This window comes from Phalacrocorax carbo, chromosome 2, assembly GCF_963921805.1.
Source record: "Phalacrocorax carbo chromosome 2, bPhaCar2.1, whole genome shotgun sequence".
Classification (NCBI taxonomy): Eukaryota; Metazoa; Chordata; class Aves; order Suliformes; family Phalacrocoracidae; genus Phalacrocorax; species Phalacrocorax carbo.
This window is the reverse complement of record NC_087514.1, coordinates 131357756-131385378: the sequence shown is the minus strand read 5'-3', so window position 1 is coordinate 131385378 and position 27623 is coordinate 131357756. Positions and strand designations below refer to the sequence as shown.

General features: G+C 41.7%; 2 protein-coding genes across 15 annotated transcripts; one reads left to right on the top strand and one right to left on the bottom strand.

Annotated features, from left to right (window-relative positions):
• Nucleotides 1-725: 725 nt before the first annotated feature.
• On the bottom strand, nucleotides 726-15942 carry HNRNPA2B1 (heterogeneous nuclear ribonucleoprotein A2/B1). 10 transcript variants are annotated; one of them, XR_010371708.1, is made up of 12 exons: nucleotides 10613-10774; nucleotides 10307-10417; nucleotides 9124-9270; nucleotides 6934-7144; nucleotides 6496-6597; nucleotides 6317-6406; nucleotides 5522-5584; nucleotides 4926-5045; nucleotides 4547-4669; nucleotides 3355-3437; nucleotides 1902-2032; nucleotides 726-1074 (listed from the first exon to the last, which is right to left on the bottom strand). XR_010371708.1 is itself a non-coding variant. In XM_064444397.1 (12 exons), the coding sequence occupies exons 1-11, from the start codon at nucleotides 12833-12835 to the stop codon at nucleotides 3376-3378; spliced, it is 1149 nt and encodes a 382-aa protein (XP_064300467.1). In that variant the 5' UTR covers nucleotides 12836-12850; the 3' UTR covers nucleotides 2716-3200; nucleotides 3355-3375. The 10 variants fall into 10 exon arrangements, 9 of the variants coding, with proteins under 9 accessions (XP_064300466.1, XP_064300467.1, XP_064300468.1 ...); XM_064444397.1 differs by lacking the exons at nucleotides 726-1074; nucleotides 1902-2032 and adding exons at nucleotides 2716-3200; nucleotides 12818-12850 and having other exon boundaries at nucleotides 10613-10714; XM_064444396.1 differs by lacking the exon at nucleotides 1902-2032.
• CBX3 (chromobox 3) lies at nucleotides 14902-25836 on the top strand. Of its 5 annotated transcripts, none has more exons than XM_064444407.1 (6): nucleotides 15104-15216; nucleotides 17813-17863; nucleotides 21652-21794; nucleotides 23355-23520; nucleotides 24302-24396; nucleotides 25192-25836. In XM_064444407.1, the coding sequence occupies exons 2-6, from the start codon at nucleotides 17840-17842 to the stop codon at nucleotides 25316-25318; spliced, it is 555 nt and encodes a 184-aa protein (XP_064300477.1). In that variant the 5' UTR covers nucleotides 15104-15216; nucleotides 17813-17839; the 3' UTR covers nucleotides 25319-25836. The 5 variants fall into 5 exon arrangements, with proteins under 5 accessions (XP_064300473.1, XP_064300477.1, XP_064300476.1 ...); XM_064444406.1 differs by lacking the exon at nucleotides 15104-15216 and adding an exon at nucleotides 16048-16168; XM_064444405.1 differs by lacking the exon at nucleotides 15104-15216 and adding an exon at nucleotides 19677-19802 and having other exon boundaries at nucleotides 17835-17863.
• The last annotated feature ends 1787 nt before the right edge of the window (nucleotides 25837-27623 follow it).

The window sequence follows — 27623 nt, the reverse complement described above, 5'->3', positions numbered from 1 at the left end:
TTCTATTTCAGGAACATGGGAAAAAAAATCATACATGAATCCTTAAATAATATTTTTGAATTATATAAAGAAGGTTAAAGACATCATGATTCAGCCAACACACTAATCATATACTCAAAGTTTAGGATAAACCATGTGTTTAAGTAACAGGTTAAAACAGTACAGACTAAAGATACCTTCCCTCAAATACATTGCCAGCTGAAGCTTTCTCATGCTCACACTCAAGAGTCTGGTTTGGGTTTTGGGGACACCCCCCCCCCCAAAGTGAAGAGGCAGCTACCAGTAATACAGTTCTGGTACAGGAGGAACTCTACGTTCCATTCAGTCTCTCTCTCATGATACTAAAAGCTCTTTAAAGGTGAAAAGGATGAAGTTATCGTCCTATCCCATTTTGACAAACTGTCTGAAGTGGTTAGTTTCGTTAACAGGAAAGGATGAGGTATTTTTATAAAGTGATATAAAACACAGCCAAAAAGCTATTTTAAAGCAATTGTGTCCAACAGCAAAAAGATCAGCATTTTTAATTTGTAGCACTGTTTCTCCCAACAGAGAACAGATGCCTATGGTCAGAGACACAGGTTCTGTGAATACACTTGCCAAGTTGACTTTGTTTTAAATCCACCTCAAAATGGAATGTTTCAAATCATGAAGGGGTCTAAAAGCTGCACATAAACATTATTTAATGTTAGACACACACTAAGTTTTATTAAGCATTACACTAGAACTACTTTGGTATAAAAAATACTTTATTTTAAAGCTATGAAAGTTATAAAAATATGTTGTTAAACTTTCTACTCACAGAATGTTTGTTATTTTAACATTAGTGATTTGTTTCTCCTAACGAATCTGAATTTTATTTGAAATGTTTACAAGACATTATTACTATAATTTAAAAAACCCAGCATTACAGGGAGCTGTACTAATTGTGATGTTTTATCAGTATTCATTTAACCTCTATATTTTTAATGAAGGCAGCAAAAACAACTATTTTCTGATGATACAGAATTTCTTATTTCTTGAAGCGTTTCTGTGGTTGACCACTTCTTCATTAGTTACCTGCAGCATGGCACCTTCCTGCCAAAGAAAAAAAAAGTGTATCTGAAGATGTTTACAACATATGTCTAAACCAAATTACCAAGAGGGGAACTTCAGCCATTTTTTTTTTTTTAAAAAAAGTATAAGCAGTTCACTGGTGTGTCTAACACAAAAAGGAACAGGAGTTGTTAGCTGAGTCCACATTCTTCAGTGGGTAGCCTTTTAAAGGCAATGGAACTTTGAAATAAGGGCATTTTTTGGTTGCCTTTTTTGGTGGGTTTTGTTGATTTTTCTTTAAAACCAAATCTAGCAGAGTATGCCACCCTTACTCTGAATAACTCATTACTTGATGAGTTTCCAGTAATTTGAGGTGCAAACATTCAATGCAGTGAGAGTAAGGCTGACTAAATTTGGCACTAAGGTTTATTAGCTGCAAGAACTATAAAAAATGGTGGAAACCTCAACATTCTAGCCAGATTCCAATTTACATTATTACATTATACAGTTATGAAATACCACCTGCAGTTTCATTTGAAGTTTTGACTTCCCCTCCTAAAGAACTGCTTATGCAGTTGTTAAAAGAATGGACGACACATTCCTTCACAGAGGCAGATGTATTCTGTGGTGCAATTTTTTTCCTTACACGTAAACAGTCTACAGTTACTTGGAACCTTCAGGATGAAACGTGTTATATAAAATAGATTACAGTAGACAAGACACACAACAACAGAGTTCATTTTCAACAGCACAGAACTACCTTCATTGCATTACCTTGCAACCACCATAATGCATAGACTCCCAAGAAAAAATAAAATGTTGCAGGATGCAAAAATAAAGTTGTAGGATTTAATTAACTTGTGACCTACCATTTTAACTACCAACACCAGGGATGGAACCCTTGCAAAGCTTTACTAATGGACACTTGCAGGTCTCATTTGTTCAACTGTAGCAGTGTACAGTGGCAGCAGTCTATGCTTGTCCAGGGTTCATATCATGGCTAGATTCCAGTAGGAAAAAAATATGTTAAGTAGCTGAAATTAACAAAAAATTTGTTTGTAAAAAATTTAATAATACAAGAAAACAGGATTCACAAGTTTCTTTTCAATTGGTAATTGTTAACTCAATTCATTGCTATGTTAAACTACATAATGATAATCACTATACTGAAAGAATACTGTCAAACATTATTAGTTTCTTGTTTTTGTAACATTAAGAAAGGAAAAGTAAATAAGATCTTACCTAAAGAAGTTTAACTGAAGCTTAGAACTATTTTGCTCTACACCCTCAGCCTTCGTTGGCATCCTTATCAACTACTGTAGTTAAAGCTTTGCAGAAATACAGCGCAGCTTTTTAAGACTGGCTGAACTTAGTGACGTTTTCAAGAGTTCTCTTGTACTAGACCTGTGTCCCTGGAAGAGTACCTCGCTGGGGATATTTCCTTTCCTTGCCATTGAAGAAGCAGCATCTAAAAGATCTAAAAAGGTGTTTCTCCTTGCAGAGATATCCCTTAAGTTATCTAGATATTTTAAACCTGATAATTTACAAACAACATACTTTTTTCTGACCAGCATTTAATTTTACATGTACAACAGTAGCTTTATATTATTTGTGGGACCTTATACTACCCACTCCTTGCCTTATTTTACAATATTAAAAAAAAAAATCTAAAATTACACAATATTTCCTTTAGAATTATTTTATTAAATCATAAATGTACAACAGCTTCTTAACTCTACACACGCACTTAAAGTTTTAAAAGGAAAACGTTATGTCTTATTACACCATGATCCTGGCTAATAGCTTTTCAAAACTTTGAGGAAAATCTTAAAAAAGGTTTCACATGTCACCTGAAACTTACAAATTTAACATTATCAAAGGAATGCTTCTACACTTACAAAGACCACTAGAAAGAAACAACAATTAAAAAGCTAAGAAACTGTCTCAAAGGCATTTTTACAATCCTTCCTCCACAGTAAGGTAATGTTATTAAATAATCCAAATCCATTCACAAAATGGCTCTCTGCATCTGCTCTGGTGTCTTCTGCCATATCACTGCATATTTATGCATGACTGAGATAAGTGTTTCCTTAACATTGTTATTTCGATAACCTGAAGCTGTTCTGTTACCTCTGGGCTCTCATCCTCTCCTATTTATACAGTGAAGCCTGTTTCAACAGAAGTAAAGAGTAAAAAAATAGGTTATGAAATTATTCATCTAACCATTTTTTAAAGGAAAGATAATATGATCCTAAAAAGCTTTTAACTCCTGCAGCTACTCTCAAGAATCACTGCAATTTTAACACTTATAAACATACTTACCCATGGCATGCTTGCAGAAACTCAATAACGGCTCCTCCCCCCATATCCACCACTTCCTCCACTGCCCCCTGGACCATAGTTTCCTGCAATTGAGGAAAACGAGGAAACAGAACAGTTACATCAGTACACTTTTTAAATCTTGGAATGCTTTTGATTCTGTGTAAAGATTAACATCCACTTTACTTCCAGAGACAGCACAGACAACAAATATTTTAATATTGCACTGCCCTCCTCTAAATAACCTCCAAGAACTGCCACAAGAACTACGAGCTGAAATCTCAGAAGATTCAAGCGTCACATGCAATTTGATGTACTGTGCTGTCTTGGGCCTGTGAGGGTTGACTTTACTTGCATGCTAAACCTTAGAAGAATGGGCTTCGTGCTTGTTTCACAAGCTTCACAAACAATATTAAATAACACTTTAATATTACGTATTAAATAACTATTTAATAATTAATAAATTAATTTTAATTAATTATTAACCATTAATAATTAACATTATATATTAAATAACATTTTGACAACAAAATGCAGGAAGTGTTAGAAAAAAAAATTAACAAGGGGGGAGAAAAAAATCCCAGCCAGTTTAGTGGACATTAACTAGGCTCTCTACAAATAGAGTGAGCTGATAGCAAAGAATTTGACACTTCACTAAAATCTTTACAGACTGGGAACTGCAAAACATTTCCTAATATTCTGGAGAATTTAGCTTCTAAAAATACAGTAAATAATTTTCCCCAAGACAAACTTCACAGTCTCAAAATGAGAAACTGTAGCCAACTTGCAGAAAGAATATGGGCACTCCATTTATTGCAGAAGCTACTCCATTTCTACATATCAATCTTAGAATCATAGAATGGTTTGGGTTGGAAGGGACCTTTAAAGGTCATCTAGTTCCAACCCCCCTGCCATGGGCAGGGACACCTTCCACTGGATCAGGTTGCTCAGAACCCCATCCAACCTCCCTTGAACACTTCTTCCACAGATGGGGCATCCACAGCTTCTCTGGGCAACCTATGCCAGTGCCTCACCACCCTCATCGTGAAGAATTTCTTCCTTCTATCTAATCCTAATCTACCTTATTTCAGTTCAAAACAGTTACCCCTTGTCCTATCTTCCCTTCCACTTCCCCAAAAGGCTAAAGCCCATCCACTCAGTTTGCCTCCAACGCAGGTGAGAACATAGACAATACCTCCACCATATGGTCCTCCCATGTTCCTGCTGCCACCAAAATTTCCACTCTTCATTGGACCATAATTTGAAGGTTGTTGGTTGTAGTTTCCAAAATCATTATAGTTTCCACTTCCATAATTGCCTGCATTATCAATAAATAAGTGGAGAAATACCTAGATGAGCTAAAATCCATATGGCACTCAAAAAAGTTCTCTCATTAGTAAAATTCTAACTGAAGTACAAAATTACACGGCTATTCCAGCAGTGTATGCAGCGAACTGCTTTTTCATACTATTTGGAAAACAAGAGCTTCCTTAGATAATATTTATACCCCTTCCTCCCCCAGTCTCAAATGATTTACAGTATTTGACAACTGAAATGCTCAGTCCGTAGGTTACCTCCTCCATAGTTGTCATAACCACCTCCATATCCCCCACCCTGGTTGCCATATCCAGGTCCTCCTCCACCATATCCTCCTCTTCCTCCTCCGTAACCAGGACTGCCACCGAAGTTGCCACCTATGACAATATAATAGTTTATTTTAAACTTTTCAGTGTAGAAGGCAAAATATCCTCAGAATCAGAGGATATTTTTCTGTTTAGAAGTCTACAGGGAAAAAAAAAGTGTCGGAGTTTCGTAAAGATTTCTATGAACACTATTTTTAAAGGCACATACTAACTTCCACCCTAACTGAATTGTGACCAAAACCCACCAGTCAAACTGCCTAAAAGCTTCAATTAAAAGGCTTAATTTTCCAGGAAATTCAAGAAACACTGCTATTCTAAAGAAAAGAAAAGAAAAGGGCATGGTTGTCCAAGAAATAACCATACAATTTACTATGTAAAGGTTTAACAAGAGCCAACAGCCACGTGTGCTTCTTAAAGCCAACAAATGGCTTTGGCAATTAATATGAAAGTTTTATACACATGGTAAGTGAATGTAAAGATATTTTTGAGCTAGAGAAAAACAACCACCACCAAAAAAGTAAACTAACCTCCAGGTCCTCCACCATAACCGTTATACCCATCACCAAATCCACGGCCACTTCCATATCCATCTGTTGGAGAAAAAAACCAAAGTATTTCAATTTACCTGTAGCAAACTAACTGAATCCTCAAAACCCTATGACCTTAAGGGGCAAATCTTAGAGATTACTGATTAAGCAGATGTACACTTGAATTTAGAAAAATATATGTGAAATAATGCACCCAATCATTGCTCTCTATCTTCTATTTTCTTGCCATTAGAGGGTAGCCAGTTCTAATTTTGGACATAGCCCTTCCACTGTGAAGGTCAGGCGACTGCTGCATAGGATTACAGAGGAGAAATCTCTGAATTCCTTAACAAAATTAAGTTTAGGTTCATTTTGGCTTTTAATAAAACCCTTTAAAAACAAAAAAACCCCTTAATTTTACTGAATATCCACATAATCAATCTGTGTACTACAGAAGATGTTTGCATGTTATTTTTCCCAAAAATTCTCTGACTGCTACAGCCGCATTTAAATTAAACAAGGGTAGCTTACAGTTACCAAGAACCAGAAACAGTATCACAGAATGGTAGGGGTTGGAAGGGACCTCTGGAGATCATCTTGTCCAACCCCTCTGCCTGAGCAGGTACACCTAGAACAGGGGGTACAGGGATGTGTCCAGGCAGATTTTGAATGTCTCCAGGGAAGGAGACTCCACAGCCTCCCTGGGCAGCCTGTTCCACTGCTCTGTTACCCAAGTATACATATGGGGGGGAAGAGAGGGGGGTAAAAAAAAAAAAAAAAGCGCTACAAACATGCCTGTCTTACCGGCTCCCCCTCTGAAATTGCTGCCAGGTCCTGGACCAAAGTTGCCACCACCTCCACGTGCATCACCAAACCCAAAGTTCCCTGTAACAGTTTAATATTTTTAAGTGGTGAGATCATGGAATGAGAACACAAAAACCAATCACAAACCATTAACCATTACTTGTACGTACCTCCTCTCCCACTTCTAGAATTTTGAACTTCCTGCATTTCCTGTCTAGAGAGAGCTTTCCTTACTTCTGCATTATGGCCATTGATGGTGTGATACTTCTGCACTGTAACCACAACAAGGAAGATACCGTCACCATTTAAGTACTGATCTGGCAACAAAGTGTACTTCATTTTTGGAAGCCTGATAATTTTCAGATTAATCCATACTTATTCCATGTCCTTTAAAAAAGGACCCAAAATACCATATGATTTTTAAGCAAAGAAGCCAGTACTTATTTAAGATACAAGCCTTCACACAATTCGTAAGAACTACGACACAGCAAATATTCATGCACATAACTAATCCCTTTATCTCTTTAGTTTAAGTTTAGCTTTACGCAGTTACCATGACTGTGACGTTTAATACTATCAAGTGGAAGACTGAAATGAAGCTTACTTACATACAATTTTATCCACGGGATCATGGTCATCAAATGTAACAAATCCAAACCCTCTTTTTTTACCAGACTGTCTGTCAGTAATGATTTCAATAGTGTCGATTTTTCCATATTCCTCAAAGTAGTCACGAAGGTGGTGCTCTTCAGTGTCCTCTTTAATACCACCAACAAATAGTTTTTTCACAGTGACATGAGCACCAGGTTTTCCAGATTCCTGTTAAAAGAATCCTTTAAATTACCACAAAGAAAAACATTTTCACAAATCACTATTTTGCCAGGATTTCAGGAATGGAGTACTGAAAAACTAAGATTTTTCAAGCACAGAAGTAGCCCTCTTATGATGCACGTCCCTGCAACCTTGCTTCGGGGGCCTTCTGGGAGGGAAGCAAATGGAGCAATTTGGAGGCTTTTTCTCCCCATTTTATGTCAAAGCCTTAAAAAGCACTGAAGAAGATACAGTTAAAAGCACTACGAAATGTGTAGAAGTAAATAAAAAGACTTTGAACATGTTTAGAGAAAATATAAGATCAACTGTTTGGAAAAACTGCAAGTATTTAATATCTTAAGGATGTGTCAGCCTCCTCTGCCTACTTCCCCAACAGCAGTGAAATCCACATTCCACTCGTATCAACTGCAAAGATCCTTTGACTTCAGTGAATCCACAGCTATGTATTTTAATGCCTATTCAAAATACGAAGACAACCCCTCACATTCATGGGTTACTTTTACACTTTGAGCATGATATCTAAGCCGCTGCACTAGGTAGGAATGACTTATTCCTGAAGCTTAGCAATCACTTTGTGTGCATAAACAGTATGCATGTATGCTGCTTTAATTACCTTTTTCCAAATGCTAATCAACCCTGCATTCTGCGGGATACGGAAAGACAAGTGGGATAGCTAACAGAGGTACCAGTGGTTACTGTTTCCATTTCCCTTGACCTCTGAGACAGCTCATTCAATTCCAGTTCATCAGCCCAAATGCACTGAACACATGGGTAAAACTTGAAATGGGTAAACCCTCCCAGAGCTCCCACAACATGGTAAACAGAAATCACCTACAATCTGTACTGGCTCCCTGTCCTGGTTTTGGCTAGTGCTGTGTTTTGGATTTAGGACAAGAATAATGTTGATAACACACTGATGGTTTAGTTGTTGCTAAGTAGTGCTTACACTAAGTCAAGGACTTTTCAGCTTCCCATGCCCTGCCAGCAAGAAGCTGGGAGGGGGCACAGCCAGGACAGATGACCCAAACCAGCCAAAGGGATATTCCATACCATGACATCATACTCAGTATATAAACTTGGGAGTGTTGGCTGGTGGGCAGCAACTGCTGCTTGGTAACTGGCTGGGCATCAGCTAGCAGGTTGTCAGCAACTGCACTGTGCATCACTTATTTTGTACGTTCTCTTATCATCATTACTATTTTCCCTTCCTTTTCTGTCCTATTAAACTACCTTGACATCAACCCACAATTTTTGCCACCTCACCCCCATCACACTGGCAGGGGGTGGGGAGAGGGAGGTGAACAGCTGCATGGTGTTTAGCTATCTGCTGGGTTAAACCACAACCTTAATCCTCAAGTATCTCTGTGCCACAGTGACCTGGCAGAAAAGTTCACAGGTGCACTGCATTCCTGTGCACACACCTGATTTGTACCCTGAAGTTTAAAACCAAATATGCCTGGGGCTAAAAGCAGAGTAGTCCCAACACCATTTTCTATGAAAAAAATCAGAGTTTCTCTACCCCTACTACATTCTCTGTTTTCAGTCACTTCAGTTATGCACTTTTAGAAATACCAAAAAAGATTCTGGAGTAGAGTCAGGAGAGACTGACAGGAGTTTATTAGTTTGAGGTTTAGTCACAGTAACCATTCCAGAGAAAGGTTAGTTTGGAATTTGCATAATTACAGGCATTCAACATGTTTTTGTTAACAATACTTTCAGACCCCAGTTGCATCCCTTGCAGACGTGACTGTACAACCAGAATAACTTAATAATTCACTGTAATAACAGACATTTATAGCATCATTTAACAGACCGGAAGGGTGGCAAATAGCGCCTCAACTACACCCTTTTAACTAGAGAATTTCTACCCAAGCATTTTCTAACAAGAAGAGAACACAACTGCCTGGCCAAAACAGAGATTCCTTTTTCAAAGCATGAAAAGTATCTGCTTTCAAAGCCATACTTACCTCTCTAGCCACAGCTCTCTTAGGCTCAACCACCCTTCCATCAATCGTGTGAGGTCTTGCAGCCATGGCTGCATCAACTTCAGCCATGGAGGAGAACGTTACAAAACCAAACCCCCTTGATCTTTTGCTTGCAGGATCCCTCATTACCTAAAAATAAACACATTTAAACATTTCTACCTGTCTCATGTTAAGCTTATTGCTAACAACATTTGGAGGAAACATGTAAACTTAATTTACATTTTCCTTGATTTGATTTCAAAACACAATTATAATAAAGTAGCAAGCTATGCTGGTTAAGTACACAAACTGCATTGCTTGGCATCATGGAAATTCAAACCATTGTTGCCCTCTAGGACTCTACCTGTAACTCAGAAATGCTGCTATTATCAGTGACATACATTAATGTTTATGTTTTTCTCACACACCCCCCCCAAACAAAAAAAAAAACATAAAAACCACACATACCCCCAAAACAAAACCAAACACAAAAAAAAAAACCACAAAAAACCAACCAACAAAACCAAACACCTCATTTCTTTTAAGCGTTCTGAAGACTTTAAATTTGTGTTATGGAACATGTATGTACTGCTCCCGAAAAAAATTCAGTAGAGGTACTTCTGCAAGAGCCACTGTCCCTGGAGATATTTACAAGACATATAGACATGGCACTTAGGGACATGGTTTAGTGGAGGACTTGGCAGATCAGTTTTACAGCTGGACTCAATGATCTTAAGGGTCTTTTCCAACCTAAATGATTCTATGAAAACATCACACAGAAAGACATCCTTTTCCAATTTTATTGAGGCTACTTACCATATCAGCTTTCTGCTCAAGGTTACCAATCACTCAGGTGTAACAGAACTCTGTGTAAGCGCTCCCTAATGCACTTCAGCCAATGACACCCCAGTTCATTTTAAACTGTTGAAATCACTGGTTAAGAGATTATCTGGGAGATTTGACAGGGAACAGATTGTGAATACTCCCTAACTCTATGAACAGAGTTTGCAAGGGAAGCTCTGTGTGTAGCTTCAGTGGACTGAATTATGGCTAAACCAATCAACTGTATGCTTAAGAAAATTTAGTATTCCTTCTTTTCATTAAGCTATCCAGAAAAAAAACCTCCCCACTTTCATAATTTCTGAACATTCTATGCTGAGATTGTGCATTAGTATCCCAAACTTACCACACAGTCTGTAAGCTTTCCCCATTGCTCATAGTAACTCCTCAAGCTTTCCTCTGTTGTTTCAAAGCTTAAGCCGCCAATAAACAGTTTGCGGAACTGCTCCTTTTCCCTCTATCACAGAAAAGAAGATTACATTAATATAATTAACAAGACCCCTTCTGCATCAGCATAATTATGACACTAATCTTAACTGTCAAAAACTTTCACCAAGACTTATTTTTCAAAATTAGGATTGGCTCTTCTAAATGTTCTATTCAAGAAATCAAGCAATTTATGCAATTCCGTGGATCCACTTTTACGATATACTTTGATAATGTGCTTCTTCCCATCTCTCCCTCCAAATATGAAGAACAATGGACCACACTCAAAGACGTCCAGAATAGTCCTCTCAAAGATCTTTAGGAGACGCTTTTTACAGAACAGGAAAATAAAAACAAAATCAAAAGTTCTCATTACAGATAACATGAATTAATTCATACTGTCTCATTCTATTCCAAATGGCATTTATTTTTAAAAACGATTCTGGCTCAAATTGCTGTACATGAATACTAACATGCTATTTATCCAAGGCACTACAAATGAAAATAAATGAAGATACAGCTAAAGATGTTCCAAGATTGGTCACCGATACATAGTTTCTAATTAATTATTAAAACAAATGAAAGCTGGGACATCTGTAAAATTAATCTGGGATCCTGCACCATTGGAACTAATAGTAACCTCAGCAGCAGCGGTATCAAAACTAAGCAGATCCCCTTTAAAATGGAAATGTGAATAATACATACTTGCATTTGTATCCACTAACAGAAACTATGTTTTCAGTAAGGCTTCAGTTAAGTTCTATTACCTTTCAGAGAAATTATCATTGGACTTGTTCAGCAGAAATTTCTGCTGTGACAAGTGCATCATTAAAAAAAGAACATTTACTGTTTTGTATGTGGTATCTTATCAGAGCAGGAAAGACAACCTTCCAACTTCTACCAGTTAAAAATGCTTTTATACTAACTTTTTATACTAAGCAAGCATCATAGTTGTCATTTTCCACACACAATAGCATCACTCACTAGATTATATATTTTGAAACTTTTTATGTCAAACAGCAACAATTTAAAAATGCACTAAAAAGTAGTTCCCTTTCATAAAATTTAAGACTTCGTCATGTTGTCTGAAAGAGAACTGTACTGCTAAGGACAAGACAACTCAAATGGAGTGAATATTTCTGCTTTATGCTATTAACTAGTTTTAAAAAAAATCAAGAATAATCTGCTTGGGTATTTGGTTTTGTGTTTTGTTCAGGGTGGTGGTTGTTTTTTAAACAACCCAAACACTGTACAGTTAGCTATAACTGACGAACACAACACAACCAACTATGCACTGGACATTTAAGATAAACATAAAATTAGACAAACAATGAGGTTTGGAAAATAAACGAAACAGTTCAGTGCACAAATGCCTTTAGAAGTATTAAGCCAATCTGCATGTAGGCCAATGTGTTTTCTAAGGTTGTCCAAGGCAGGCGTGGACCTAGATGCATGTAACAGGAAAACAATTACTGTAGGTAGGACTGAATCCGTTTTTGTCCAAAATGCATCACCCTATTACCAGCTTGAGATACTGCAGTCTGACAAGGAAGTCAACCACTAGAAAAATAAACTCCCCCCAATACTATATTTAAGAACGCTCAGTGTAAATGTCTCTTAAAAACACTTGCAATCTGCTGGTTGATCTAGTATTTTCTTCTGAGGAAGACAAAGCTAGCACTGTCTCCACCTTGTACAGACAGGCAAAATTAGACACAAGAGTCTAAAAGCAGTAAACCCACGTTATGACAAGTTCCCTTTCACCTCATCTCTTTAAAAGGAATAAAGCTGCATACCAGACTTTGGCTAAGAAGCCATATGTTGCCAAGTCATAATATAATTTATAATTTGGGTAGGCAAGCTAAAAAATCATTGTAAGCAACAATACTGCTAAAAAAATCCTCCCTTCAAATTACTTCAGTTCTGCTGCTTGAAAATTAGGGACTACTTATTACAGTTTCATAGGTCCACAAAAGACACTTTTTCCTATATAACCTGTTGTCACGTGTCTAATAATGCACATTTATGGTCTTATAAAAATATGAGAATCAATCAAGTTTAGTAGGCAAGCAGGATTTTTCCAGTGTTAGGTTTATCTTTGAAAACAGTTAAAAACATGTAAATGATGCTCAGAGAAAGAATGGCATCTATCAGTTGTAACAACTGCATTTGACTTTTAAAGGACAAAAACATACCCGACATTACTAATAAACATTAAACAGAACAACAACACACTTTACAGGTGTATGAATTCTTAGAAGCTCTGGCCATGTGAAGTTATACTGAAGCTCCAAAATGTATGATAAAAATTATCACTCCAGTCCCTCTCAGAATCTTGATGAAAATCCTCATTTGGTAAAAACAACACCCCACCCCACCCCCAACAACCCACCCACACCAAGGCGCACAATATAAAAGCTGGAAGAAAAACCTCTTTCAAGATTTCCATAGTACACTCTGTGGCAGGAATGGAGCACGAGAGGATATCTTTATGAACTCTGTAGAATCTTCATTAGTGCTTATTTTAAATCCTCCTTCAGAGGCTTAAAGCAACACTTCAAAGGACTGGAAAATGCGTAGCCTTTGCTGGAAAATTCATCATCAGAGCAAGGAAATGTGTTTCATATAGCAAGAATATGTGCACAAGTACTCCAAGCTGACCGCAGACTTCTGCGGAATTAAGAACCCGAGTAACAAAATGGTTAACTGAGACAAGCGAGTGGCATCTCTGAATTCCTATGGCTAGGCCTGCCAAAAGTAGAGCTGGGTTTACTGGTCCCGAACTACGAAGACCCTGCTTTCTCTCCCCCACTCGTCTCCAAGCGCCCCGTTAAACCCTATACGTTCTACAGGGCTTCGCAATGCAACAGCCTGGTCCTCCCCCTTCCCCCGCTGCCTGATGTTATCAGAAGCGAAGCGGTTACCGTGCCGGCTCCGCCATGTGGCGGATATCAGGAAAACAGGGGCCCCCGCAGCTAGAAGGGGAAAATGGCGCCCAGAAGCAGCCGTCACCTCCAGGGACAGCGATGCGGCGGGAAGGGAAGAACTTATAGAAGCACCGACCCCAGATTTAAAAAAAGAAAAAAAAAAAAAAAGAAAAATAACACCCGGGTCCTCGGGCTAAACAGAAACCAAGTGCTACAAACCGCTTCTAGCGTGCACCTACACACACGGTACCAGGAAGATCTTCCGAGCGCTGTTTTCCGCCTCCGCGGGTACTAGAGGGCTACAGCTGCCTGCCCGCCTCGCAGCCCCGCCTGCCCTCCCGCCTCACCCGCTTCCTCATCCCCGGAGCTATCCTCACAGCTCCACGCACAAGTGAAGCTCGGCGCCGCCATTTTACCCCTCCCCCTCGCCACCGCCATTACTAGCAGCGCCATCCCGGCCGGCCGGCACCTCCCACGGCAAAGGCGACTCCCCGCATCGCGCCCTGACAGACCTCCATAGCCGTGTGTTCCCCTCCAGCGCCACCCCTACGGCTGCTCGGTTAACGGGTATGTCAAACGATTTAAGAACTCGCCACCCGCCATGCACAGCTACCGCAGCTTCCGCCTCCTCTCTCGGCCGCGCACCAGCCCCAACCGCCGCTTCCAGAACCTTCCTCCCCGCTAACGCTTCCTCTGCCGAAAGACAGCCAGCCCGCCGACCCGCGGCGCTCACACCTGCGCTGGCAGGGGCTCACAGCCTCGGAACGCACAGACCCGGAAAATTTCACTCCCTACGCATAACCAAACGTGCCGCCCTCTTTAAAAGCGAACTCTGAATTTTCCCCCTTCACATACCATATTCTTCATGGTTTACGTATTCCTGCTTGAGACTACCGTTCAAGCGGTCAGTAATGGCTGCCTTAACTGTTACGTAATTTGAAATTCAGCTCCACGTAGTGCTAGCGCCCTCCTCCTCCTGCCCAGACTCGCTTCCGAGGTTTTAGGTTTTTTTTAAAAAAAAAAAAAAAGGCTTGAATCTGGAGCTTAAATATCTCCAAAGGGGCAGCAGTTCTGTGTAACGCCCCTAAGTGTTTTTATCACGTAACAAAAAGTCATCAACCCCGTTCGTAATGGCCGTCTCCGAAATGAGCCGAAGGAGCCGTCGTCGTCGAGCTTATCCGCTTCGACAGCCGCCGGAAAAAGCCGAACGGGGAACGGCAGCCCATCCGACCGGCTTCGGCAATTTCCGGAATTTGCCGAAGCAGACCGGAATGGCGCTCGGAACCTGCTCGGCAATTTCCGGAGAAAAAAGACGCAGCAGCCATCGACCATCCGAGCCCGTTCGGCAATTTCCGACAAGGGAAGAAACTCGCAATACGTGCCCGAGTGGAGCCGAACGGGCCCCGAGCACGATTGGCACCGTCCCGTTTCCTCCCCCCCGGAAATTGCCGAACGGCCCAGAAGGCTCAAAACCTCAAAGCGAGGGGTTATAATTACCCGAAGACGGCCTCGGCTCGTACCCGCCCTAACTCTCTCCCCCCACCGCGTTGCCCTCCCCGCGGCCACCTGTGGTACTGGCAGGGAGCGGACAGGAGGGGAGCGAAGAGCACCCCCGAAATTTCCTTCCCCCCCCACCCCCCCGTGGCTGGCGGCCTGGCCCCTTCCCCCTCCGCCCGGGCAGGAGGAAGTGATAACTACCCAGATTTTGGCGCCAGCGCCGACACACCGCGGGGGCCCGGGAGCCAGCGGAGGGAGGCGGACTTCGCCGCAGCCTGCACCGCTCTACCCGCACCGCCGGCATCGGGCGCGCCGCCCGCTTCGGCACTCTTCTTCTTCCTTCCTTCTTCCCTCCCCTCCCTCCCTTTTTCTCTCTCCAGCGGCCCCGCACGCACCGCGACAAAGGGTGAGTGCTGCCGCCCCGCGCACCAGGGAAATGGCGCTGAGGCTGCTCCTTTTTTCCCGCCCCCTCTTCTTCAACCCCCCTCCCCCCAGCTCCCGGGGAAAGCCGGCGCGGGGACCCACCCGCGGCTCCATACCCGCAGCGAAGCCTCCCCGGCCAACTCAGACCCCTCTCCGCGTTAATAAAAGAGTTTTCGAGCGCCCCCCGCCGTGCTTTCCGAGCCCCCCCTTCTTCCCCCACCCCCCCCCCGCCCTCGCTAACAACTAGGCCTCTCCGCCGCAACGCGGGAAATGGCCGCGCTCCAAACGGCCCCCTCGGCCACGCCGCGAACAGCTTCAAAACCCTTCGCCGGCGCTCCCCGCCCGCCCTCCCCGCTCCCGGGGGCTGGCCGAGGCCTCGCTCCCACACCGACTGCGGGCCTCGCTCTGCGGCGGGCGGCGTCCGATCCGGCCCAACGCGCCCTCATGGCGGCGGCCATCATGGCGGCGGCGGCGGTTACCGGGCGCCGCGGGTCCCTTCCCCCGCCCGCCACCCCCGCCGGCTCACCCAGTCGCTTTCTCTGTCGCCGCGAGGCATCTTCCTTCTTTTGGACGCCTGACGCGGTCCTGCGCTAGCCCCCCGTTGGAGAGACGTCTTGGCCCCCCTCCTGTGCTGGCGGCGACGACGGTAGGAGGTTGCAGCTCGCGCGTAGGCGGCGTCGTGCGCTCTGCCCCGTCAGCCGCCGGCGCGCAGTGCTCGGCCAGCCCAGCCCAGCCCCACCAGCCGCCGCCGCGCCCGCCCTGCGCCGCGCCGCGCTGCCGCCCAGCCGCTCCCCACCCCCTCCCTCCCCCCGCCCTCCCTTCCCCCACCCCCCGCCTCAACCCCCCTCAGATGTCGCTGTTGCCGCCGCTGCTCAGTGCGCGCAGCGCGAGAGCGAGGAGGAGACGGGAGACCCGAGCGGCTGGGCACCATTGAAGTCTGTATCCTTCTCTCTCTCCCTCTTTCTCTTGCTCCAGCTGCCTCCTTCCCCCCCCGCAACCCCTCCCCAACTCCCCTCCACGGCGCGGGCCTCGCCTGCGGGGAGATGCGGGGCGCAGCCCGCCTTCCCTTCCCCCCCCCCCCCCCCCCCATCAGTACGCCGCCGCTTCCTTGGCGGCGGGGGGTAACGGGCGGAGCAGGGCTGCTGGGGCGGGGGAGGGGGGTGCGCCCGGGCCCCGAGCACGGCGGCTCCCGGCCCCGAGCGGGAGAGAGGGTTGGAGGAGGACCCCGGAGTGAGCGGGCTTTGCCGCGGGGAAGGAGGGCTGCGCCGGGGGGCGGGGGCAGCGGCGGCGGCGGACGCGCTCGGGAGACAAAGCCAGCCCGCCAGCGCCGAGGGACGGTCTCCGCCACCGGGCGTCCCCGCTCTGGGAGGAGGCGGTGGCGTGTGCCGGGCCCGGGGGAAACGTGGCGGGGTGGGGGAGGTGGCGTTGGAAGGGGCCCCGGCGGCGGGGGTGCGGCGCACGGGGCCCGCCGGGCGGTGGCGGCGGGAGCGGCGGGTCCCCTCCCCCGGCCCTCGCCGTGCAGCGGCGGGACGGCCCCGGGCGTCCCCGCCGGCCTCCCGTGCGCCCACCATAGGCCCGAGGCGCAGCCTCCCCCCGCAGGCCTCAGCAGGGCTGCCTTTATTTTCTGCTGGGGTTTTTATTATTGTGATTATTACCGTTATTGTTGTTCTTTTCCCCTTTCTCCTGCCTTTCAAGCGGGGACGAGCCAAGCCCCTCTGTGCAGGGGCCCTAATCCCTGCCCGCCTCCCACCTCACCTACCCCATCGCCTACGGGACTGCCAAAACCCACCTCCCCTGTCGGGGGAGAATTGGGCGGGATTGCCGAGCCCGGGAGGTTTTCTGGCCTTGAAGGACTTTCTCTTTTGCCTTGCCCAGGCATATGGGGAATTCTAACAGTTCTATAGTTTGCAGTGGGGCGGGGACGATACATGCCTAAGGAGATGGCCGGTATGAAAAATGACATGGAAAAGGGGATGGATTGTGTTCAGCATCGTTTGCGCAGGTTAAATATGTAGTATGTACAGCTTAGCCGAGTTAATATTGTTCTAGGACCTTAACTCTTGCAAACTTGAGAATCAGAAGGCAACGTTATCGTTGCGTTAAGATAAATATTTGCTGTTTGTAAGCATTTACTACCGTGTAAGAGTAATGGGCGATTCGTTATTACACCCCAGATATGTAGCTGCTCCCCACCAAATTCGCAGTTAATGTACCTATGTATATCTTGATTAACTGCTAGAATCTTAACTCATGTCCTATTGGGTTTAAGGAAATAAGCATCCCTGATGGTCCTCCCCCTTTTCCCTAGAAACATCTCTGTGCCTTAGAAGGCCTTGGGAGAAACCTTTTTTCAACCCTATGTATCACTTTGTCAGTATCATTTATCCTGGCTAGCATAATGGTGCGTTACTGGGTTATGCCGGACAAAGTAGTAACCTACTTTTTGTTCTGGATTTAATCCGTATTAGAAATGTTATATGCAGTGAATTCATGGGGGTTGGAACAAGGACCATGCTTGTATTGGGATGCCTTTCTTTGAGTAATGTAAACTTCCTTTTAATTGTCATGCATTTTTCTAGTAAAAGCTCTGCAAGTCTGCAATAAAAATGGCCTCCAATAAAACTACATTGGTAAGTTCATGCACACCTAAAGTATATAAGGATTTAATCAACATATTTTTCTTCAAACTTATAACTTGGCATCTCCATTTAAAAGATACATCCACATCTCCCCTCCCCAGCATTATTCTGACCAAAATCTCAGATCCAGAAAGTAAGGCTACTTGAAAGGACATTGGCTTTGGCTTTAATAAATCTGTCATTTCTGAAGAGACTTGTTGGGAAAAAAATACTAAACGACTCAGCACTATTTCATCTGTCCTACAGTAGGAAACACTAAGGATTTTTTTTTTGCCTCCTTTCAGCACACCATGTAATTAGTCATATATGTAAAAAATAAAACCCAAATCATGTGTTAATTTAATTTCTCCCAGTGTGTTTGGGGAAACTATTTGTCTGAGAAAAGGCAGTCTCTACGGATGAAAATAACATTACTGGGAAATGATGTGGCGTAGTTAAGATGCCTTTTGAAATTATTTTTAACAAATAACAGTTTCTTTGAATTTCATAGGAGCAGAGATTATCAGATGTCAACCCCTCCTGGACCATTTTAATGATGCATTCATGGATTTCAAGTCCTGTAAAGCTTTGCTTGAGGTTAAAAATGGACTTCTAAGGGCAGTTGGTTACTGGTTACCACTCAACTAATAGTGATATATAGTTTTGTGAAAGACAGAGTGAGATGCATCTGAGGTTGAGGTGGGGAAATAAGCAAAAAAACCACATGTACAATTCAAAATTTAGACAGCAGAAAAACTGATTTATAATGCATTCAAAAGGCCTGTTCTTATATTTCCTGAAATGATTACTGGTTGACCCAGATAGAGGTATGTTAAAAACTTGTATTAACTCCTGGCTTAGAATTGCAATGGAGTGCTTCCTTCATATCATACAATAACAAACTAACTTAAAAGATTTCACCAAGGTGAATGTCTGAACTTTCTGTTAGTAACTGACTGCCTGCTTTCCCTAATTTGAGTAAGAGGAGTTAGCTAGCCTGGGGGTGGGGGTGCCTCAGGGAGAAGAAAGAATCCGTGAATGCAGTATTTTTAATCTTTTGCTGTTGTTGAGAATTTTGATGCACAGGTCAGGGAAATCAGTTATGGTTCCCATGGGAACCATAACTAATTCCGCTTCATTATGTATTTGCATGCAAAACCAAAATGTATTAAGGGATAGCGTAGCTCTGGAACTGTAATTCAGATTTTGTTACCTCTTGTATGTTAAACCCTTCACCACAGTGTCACATCAGTATTTTACTCTTGCCCCTCAAAGGAAGAACAATAATCCACTGAAGAGCATCTGCATCTGTCATACGTGACTTCTGAATGCAGAAAGGGAAACGAGCCATAGATGAGCATTCAGTGGTCAGATGCCCAAGTTACAGCTTACTACATGCAACCCTAGAGAAGGGAGCTTCAGGGGTCTAGTGGATGTTTAGTACCCTTTCATTTCAGTCAAGCACCACATTTGCTGTGGGCTGAGATTTACATTGGCTTCTGTAATCTCAGAATGTACAGGTTTTTAACAAATGTCCAGTATTTCTGCATGCTCTGCAATCAAGAATTATTTTAGTAGGTTGGAAAGGCTCAAGACTGGAAAGCAGTGCTGATGCACGGGAGACCTAATTACTTCTCTAATATTTAGAACAAAAATCAACATATTTTCAATTTTATTATTTCTTACTGCACTTCAAGAAAAAAAATACAGATGCCTGTGACATTAATTTGCTTCTGTGGAGGTTTATATAGGTACTTAAGTCTTAGAAAGTAAAAAAAAAAAAGTTGTTGCTTTGATACAGAAATCCAAAATGTTTATCTTTAAGTGACAAGAATTAGTGAAGCCGAAAAGAGTACCAGAAAACAGTCTTCCATTGAATCAAAGAGTTGTAGTCCAACGGAGAATACTGATGAAGATGTTCCCCACTTGTAGCCTGCTTGCCTCATCACCAGTAATTATAATGTTATTACTCTAGTATAGTGAGTCTGTGTCTTTTTGGCTTTTTTTTTCCCCCTCCGCTTCTTTGTTTCCCTCATCTCTACCCGTTTCTCTTTTTCACACTTCCATTTCTTGAAAGAAGCTGCCTTCATAGAAGCGTTGGACATCATGTTTTTATTTTCCTTCAATTTCAGTCTTATATTCTTTTTCCTGTGGAGGCAAAAAAAGCCAGTGTGCTTAAGCTGCCACTTTTCAGACATGAATGCTGTGGTCAAAATATACCTGGGATATGCAGGCAGTTAAAGTCCAATTGGAAATATATGCTCTGTCTTAGATAATCTCTCTTCTATGCTTCCAAATCAAAACAAATATCACAAGATATAATCATACACAGAAACTTGCTGTTTGAAAGAGAAACTTGAAACTTTTCCTGGTCTTTGTTGTTTGCACCTTCAGTTTATGGGTTACGAATTAGAGTAAAGCTGTTTTGGGGAGGGAGGGAAAAATTAATTATGAAAAATGAGGGGCACAAAACAGGGCTTTGGAAAGAAAGAATCGGTATCAGATCTTCAGTTTACAAAAAGATGACAGTTTTTCTTACGTCTAACAGATACATTTTTTTTTTACCTTTCACCACATCAAGACTAAATTCTACAAGAGTCGAAAAATGTGAAAGTTTCAAAATTGCTTTTTACTGTTCTCAAACTAAACTGCATTAGTTCTAGAGAGAGCTAGAAAAAGGCCATCAAGCAAATAGAAGTGCTCTGTGATTTTTGCTTTTCTGTTTTCTGTTATATAGGAAGTGCATTAGTGAGGAATTAGTTATGTCCACTCTGATTTAGGGTACTGCTTGACCATATGGTTTAGGAGCTTAATACTGCTCCCATTAGTTTATGGCTGCCACTTTAACAATTTCCTTATAAGGTGCGGTCCAAAATGGCAAGCAAACTGCTTTTGGTCTGCTAGTGCTCCAGAAATGTGATATGACAACATGATAGGCTTGTTCCAACCTTTTTAAGATCACAAACAAGGAAATTCTGAAATGTGTCCTTCTATTACTATTTAATTGTGCCTTATTAAACTGGGAATGCCTTGAGGATGATGTGGATGTAATATTTATTTTAAGAACTTAATATTATTTGAAATATCAAATGTAAACTTAAAACACTTATAAATTTCATTTATATGTTAAGTGCTGTAGCTGTCTTAAATTTTTGCACCTTTGTGGCATCTGTTTGAATGTAAGTTACATCGGTGCGTGGCTAAGAATGAGAAGGGACTGCAATAATGGAATGCTCCTAGCATGTATCCTGTTCAATAGTTATGGGTTATTGTTGAGTATTTTGCTTATTGTAGCAATACATCATAAATTTTGCTCCCATCAGCTTCTCCTTTTTTTTGGAAAAGGTAGTAACCGCCTTTTTTTGAGTAGCATCCCTTTCTTATTTTATGCATTTTCACAGTTACCTTATTACTGTTCTTTACTTCTGCCTTATGCTGTTTCTTGCCCTCTGCCTTTTCACAGGCGTAGAGTTAACTTTTAGAAGCTTCATAAATTTTTGAGCATGTAGCACTGAGAATTAAATTTATAAGGGGAGTGGAGGCACTGAACAAAAATATTTCACCTTTTTAAACACTAGTGTTGGGTATCTCATTAAGCAACTGAAAAAACCCAAAACATTAACGTGTCTTGCTCAGGTTACCTGACCACATGCACTAACGTAAAAGGAGTCTGAGCTTCTGGCTTTAGTGTGAATAAATACACGATTCTTTGCTGTTTACTGAGCAAAGTTGGATTTGGCCGGTGAAGTAACTGTGTAAAGCAAAAGAACGAATAATGTAATTCTGAATTTCTTTTGTAGCACAAAATGGGAAAGAAACAGAATGGCAAAGGTAAAAAAGTTGAAGAGGCAGAGCCTGAAGAATTTGTTGTGGAGAAAGTCCTGGACAGACGTGTCGTAAATGGAAAGGTGGAATACTACTTGAAGTGGAAAGGATTTACAGAGTAAGGCATTACCTATTTTTTTTTTTCTGATAGAATGCTAAATACTAAATATTTAATTGAAATAACTCTGCAGAGGGGGGATTGGATAACGGGGATACATTTTTAAAGAACCTCAAGGGAAGGACATCCATAAATGCATATTCAAGTGGGGCAGTCAAGTATGAAAATAAAATAGAAGATATGTAGCTTAGTGTTCGTGCTCCATAAAATGTTCCAAGACTTTTACCAAGTCCTTAGTGACCGTTCTTTTGCCACTGTTGTTTGGTTTAGCTTGTGTCAGTAGCTGTCAAGGTAAGCTGGACTGACAGTTGTTATATTTATACATGCAGTAGAATGAATGTTACTTTTGAGTAAGAAATTTTGCAGGGATTTCAACTGCAGGCAGCTCTGAAGCGATGAAATTGAAGCAGATAGTTTGCTTATTATTATTCACTTTTCTGAACTGCTCTCAAATTAGATGAATTTGCATAAGGAATTCTGTGCCATGGTTGCCTTCATTAGGCATACCCAAAAGGTGTCTCTTGAGTCTCTTTCCCAGGGCTTATGGAAGCACAAGAAAACCTTAGAGTGGACTTAAAAAGTAGATTGTTAAAGAAGACAAATAGTTGTGCCTCCTCCCTCCCGTGACACTTTCTGGCAGACTGCTTTACTAGCTGCAAAAAGGAGACGCACCTAGCATTTGAACATAAGTAGTTAAACATGCGGCCATATTATTGTTGCGTACCTCCCAAAGTGATTGCATTGCAACATTCTGCATTGTAGCACCTGAAATTTGTGTAGTGATAAATGCATTAAAGCAAAACACAATGTGTTTAGTATTCAAGGGTCTGATTTCAAGTTGTGAAAATATGTTTTAGTAACTGAAAATAATTTGTAGGCTTCTTGCTTGTGCAGTAGTGCTGTGGCAGTATTTGTGCATGAGGACTTCTGATGAGGTGCTTAGCTATTGTAGGGAACGTTCCTGGCTTCTTCAAATTTTAGTTAAAGTGCACACTCACTGGAACGTTTGCAGTGCCCAGCTCTGGACACGGAACCTTTGTTCCCTCCTGTAGTCAACTGAAGGAGGGAGATAGTTCTAGGTATAGTTGATCTCAGTTCTCAGAGACAACTTTTGAGAGCATTCCTCGTATATAGAAGCTTAGACATATACTTGCACCGCTTGTAGTGAGTGTTGTGTACATTCTGTTCTCTGTAAGTCTTAGTGCTCATATCATATGGTTTGTTTGCATGGACAGTCTTTAGAGGAACCAGGGAAGGGAGTCAGTTTAAATGGACAGGTACGTTTTGGTAGGATGGGGATTGCTGGTTAATTGCAGTTGATTGAGCTGCTTATTATGTATTTCTAGTTTAAGAGCATTGTTTTTCAACAATAGCAAAGCATACTTCAGTCATCAAATGCAGTACAGGAAGGTTACTAAAGATGGCAAGATAAGCATCCTTAGGTTTAAGAAACCTGCCTTACATAATGAGAAAAAAATTAACTTGCTTAAGGTGAGGCATGTGGCTAGTTTTACGTTTTTCTTCCTTTCCTAGTTTTACATAAATGTGTGTATGTTTCAGTGCTGACAACACATGGGAGCCTGAAGAAAACTTAGATTGTCCCGAGCTAATCGAAGCTTTTCTGAACTCTCAGAAAGCCGGTAAAGAAAAAACAGATGGTGCTAAAAGAAAATCTTTGTCAGATAGTGAATCTGATGATAGTAAATCAAAGAAAAAGCGTGATTCTGTAAGTATATGTTCATGTGCTAAGCTTTGCTTTTTCTGTGTCTCTTCCCTACCTCTCCATCCCTATACCTCCCCCCCTCCCCAAATCCTGTTGTGACATTGAGAGTGTGACCAAACATGGGTTTCTCAAAAAAGTTGGAAGGCATCGGGAAGAATAGTTGATGAATAATACAAAGAATATTTTAGTCAATTGTGTCTTCATCTGGTACAGTGATGGCCACAGTCTCAAAAAGGATATTGTGAAACTAGAGGAACTAATACAGGAAGTAGTCGTGATATTCTTTACCACCAGTGCAATCTCAGTGAGCCAAGAGTTGAGGTATTCCCCAAGGGTGTAGTTTCACAGTTGGGTTAAGCCTACCCAAGTCTGTTGTTTTGCTGAAAAGGATGTGTTTATCCCACTTCCAGGAGTGCATTTTTGTTTTGCCTCTTTGTTGCTTTTACTGACCATGCCTGCTTTTTTGTCTACTGTAAGGATTTTTAGATCGCTTGTTTCATCCATTGAGTTTTCAGAAATAAATGCTAGAAGCATTGACGTAAAACTCCTTCATTGTTACTCTACATCTAAATGACTTGGCCTGAAGATCAGAGATGAAAAAATAAATGTCATCTTCTGACAACTTTATGTAATTAGGGCTTTTATAATTATGTGAGGATATATATTTTGTTTTGATACACATGTTCTTGTGTGTATATATATATACACACACATATATGTAGCTCTAATGCCAAAATAGAATTTTATCTTAAACTAGATAACAGTGGTATAACTTACTCAATAGGTTGATAAACCAAGAGGGTTTGCAAGGGGTCTTGATCCTGAGCGGATAATTGGGGCTACGGATAGCAGTGGAGAGCTTATGTTCCTCATGAAATGGTAAGTCTTACATCCACAGTTCTGGGCTATATTAAGGGAGGGCAGGCAGTTGCACTGAGGCTAAAGAGACAACTTCATTTCAGGAGTAAGACAGCTGGTGATCTTCTTATTAACCCTGTATTCTTAGAAATACGAGGGTTGTATAATCAGTTAGTACTTATTGCCTCTTCTTTCCAAAACGAAAATAACTTTAGGTTCTATTGGTTCAGTTCTACAGAAGTAGAAATTTGAAAGGTAAATCTTGATAAAATACGGAAAAATTGGCGTTCGTATGGAAAAGCTGGATCTCAGTAGTGTTCTTGCTGAGGGAGTGGCAGGCAGAACTCCAGCTTTACATGTTTCAATAAGCAAAAGCCAGCTGCCAGATAACCAAACTTTTCACCGGCTGTAGTGCTGCTGTCTTGAGTGCAACCAAGCGGATAGAGAATTGGAAGGAACTGGTGGAGGAAGCTGAGGTTGAGATGAAGATCAAACAATGTGAAGGAGTTTTGTGCTTTAAAAGACAAATTAGTGAAGTTCTACTTCTTCCATTTATAGTTACCTACTGCAGTGTGTAATGATTCCCTTTGAATAGTGTTTTCCTTTCAAACATTAAAAAACATGGGAAGGGAAGGAAGATAACAGCTGTGAAACCTTGCCATTAGCATGGAAATGCTTGGTAGCCATAGTGAAAGGTATACTGAAAACTGATTTTTAGCTGATATCCTTTTCAGACCGTATGACCTATCAAGAGCTGCTAAATCTACTGAATTAATGATTATGCATTTTCTTAAACCCCACTCTCTTCTACATCAGGAAAGACTCTGATGAGGCAGATCTGGTCCTGGCCAAAGAAGCTAACGTGAAGTGTCCTCAGATCGTAATTGCTTTTTATGAAGAGAGACTAACTTGGCATTCGTGCCCAGAAGATGAAGCACAATAATTGTTTGCATTGCTTTTTTTATATATATTAATATTAAAACATGAAATTTGATTTATTAGCAATGTGGGAAGCATACGTTCTAACCAGAATCAAATTTGATATTTTTTTGAAGTAGTATGTTTTGCATCAACAGCAAGTAAATAAAAGCTTTCTGCAACTTGTTTCATTTATCACAAGAGAGCATTTGATACTACTACTTCCTCCATGTTAGGTAAAAGCTTTTATAAAACATTCATAAACTTCCATAGTTATTACAGAATCATAATGAATGTCTAAACAAACTCACAGATGTTTTGTAGTCTTCTATACTATTGATGTGCATGTATCTTCTTTACCCAAACCTAACCCTTTAAACCTGTAGAATCATTCTTTTTAGTATCTGGGATCCCTTGGTCCTAAGAAGACCAGGTGAAAACTAACTTTGTAGTAATTTGAATGTTATCAGACTGTATATTGTTTACTTTATTGTAAATACTGGTGAACAGTGGTCAATAAAATAGTTTTATATTCTTCCTTTATACTGATAGGCTGTGACTCTTTTGAAGCGGTATGATATTTCTGAACTTTTGATATGGTAAGCTCTCAATTCGTAATATATTTAACTGTAAGTTGTTTTTTCGGGGTAGATTAATTAATATTACGCCATTGCTACTCTGTAATCACAATATGAGACAAATACCAGGCTTTGACTCTTTGTATTTTTTCAGTGAATGATGCCTGAGGCACAAGTTTTTTTTTCTGTCAGGAAGGGCCTGTAAAATGAATGTGCTTTGGGTACTTAAAACTTTAAGCCACCGATAGCAACCATACTGCCTAGGTATGACTGCTGGTCACAAAGCCAAGTGGCCTCTGCAGATGTACCGGGAAATATCAGCCTTTGCTTTAATTTCAGGTCTTAATGCAAGGCTGTACTGTAACTAGCGGTGTTTCGGAGGGAATTACTCTTCATGCCGTCACCTGAAGGATACTTTCATAGCTCTGCCTTTAAAATAGAATATTTAACGAAGATACAAGGCAATCTACTGAAAATACTGTTTCTATTTCATATTGAATTTTAAAATGAGTCCTATAATCGACTGCTTGCAGAATGCCTTCAGAAGGGCAGAAATAAGAGGTGGGAGCTCAGGAGGAGGAAAGTTGCCTTTTTCCATTCTTTCTTCAGTTGCCATTCCTCTTTTCACTTGCTTTCATCTACACACCTTTTTGTGTTTGACTACCATGGTACAGGTTGCCTTCAGCTGTGCCTCTCCATATGTCAGCAGCCAAGCTTGTTTCAGAATTCCCTTAAATCAGAGTTTTGACTAAAAAAAAGAATACTGTAATGCACTACTGTCAGTGTCCTAGGTGAGACAGTTAAGATTGCCCAGCTATGTTTTCTTAGAAGGTTAAAAAAAGATGGGTATTCCTGGAGACCGTCATATGGTGTGATGAGTGAATTAAGGAATTTAGTCTGTGCTTGATGTTCTCTTGATACTGTTTCACAAATCATTACTACAACTATTTGTCCTCACATCATTTCAAAAGCCATTTGCATTGTGAATCTAAACTTGTCATTGTAAAACAATTCAAGTTAAACACCGGGGTGACTAAACTGATGCTCTATTACCTTTTTTTGTGTAACTGCTTTGTCTTGTCAAGATTTTTGTATTACTGGGGTTGGGCAGAATTCAGTTGCCATCTATTTATGGCCCTAGGAAAAATCTGATATTGCTGTTACTGCAGGGGTTCCCTTGCATCAAGCCATGGTAATTTCAGAGCCTAGCTAGCTTCTCTTGCCTGCTCCTTAGACAAATGACCCCAAATTTGTCTTATCTGTAAGTCTTCTACAGAGTTCATGGCTGTCCTGGTTTTGGATGAGATAGAGTTTTCTTCCTAGGAGCTGGTATAGCGTTGTGATTTGGGTTTAGGATGAGAATAACGTTGATAACATGTTGATGTTTCACTTGTTGCTAAGCAGTGCTTACGCTAGTTGAGGGCTTTTTGAGCCTCCCATGCTCTGCTGAGTGCACAGGAAACTGGGAGGGGGCACAGCCAGGACAGCTGACCCCAACTGGCCAAAGGGCTATTGCATACCACATGACATCATGCTGAGCAAAAAAATAGGGGGAGTTGGCTGGGGGGATGTGGCTGCTGCTTGGGAACTGGCTGGGCATCAGTCAGCAGGTGGTGAGCAATTGCGTTGTGCATCACTTGTTTTCTATATTCTTTTATCATTATTATTTTCCCTTCCTTTTGTGTCCTATTATAAATTGTTTTTATCTCAACCCACAAGTTTTACCATTTCTCCAATTCTCTTCCCCCATCC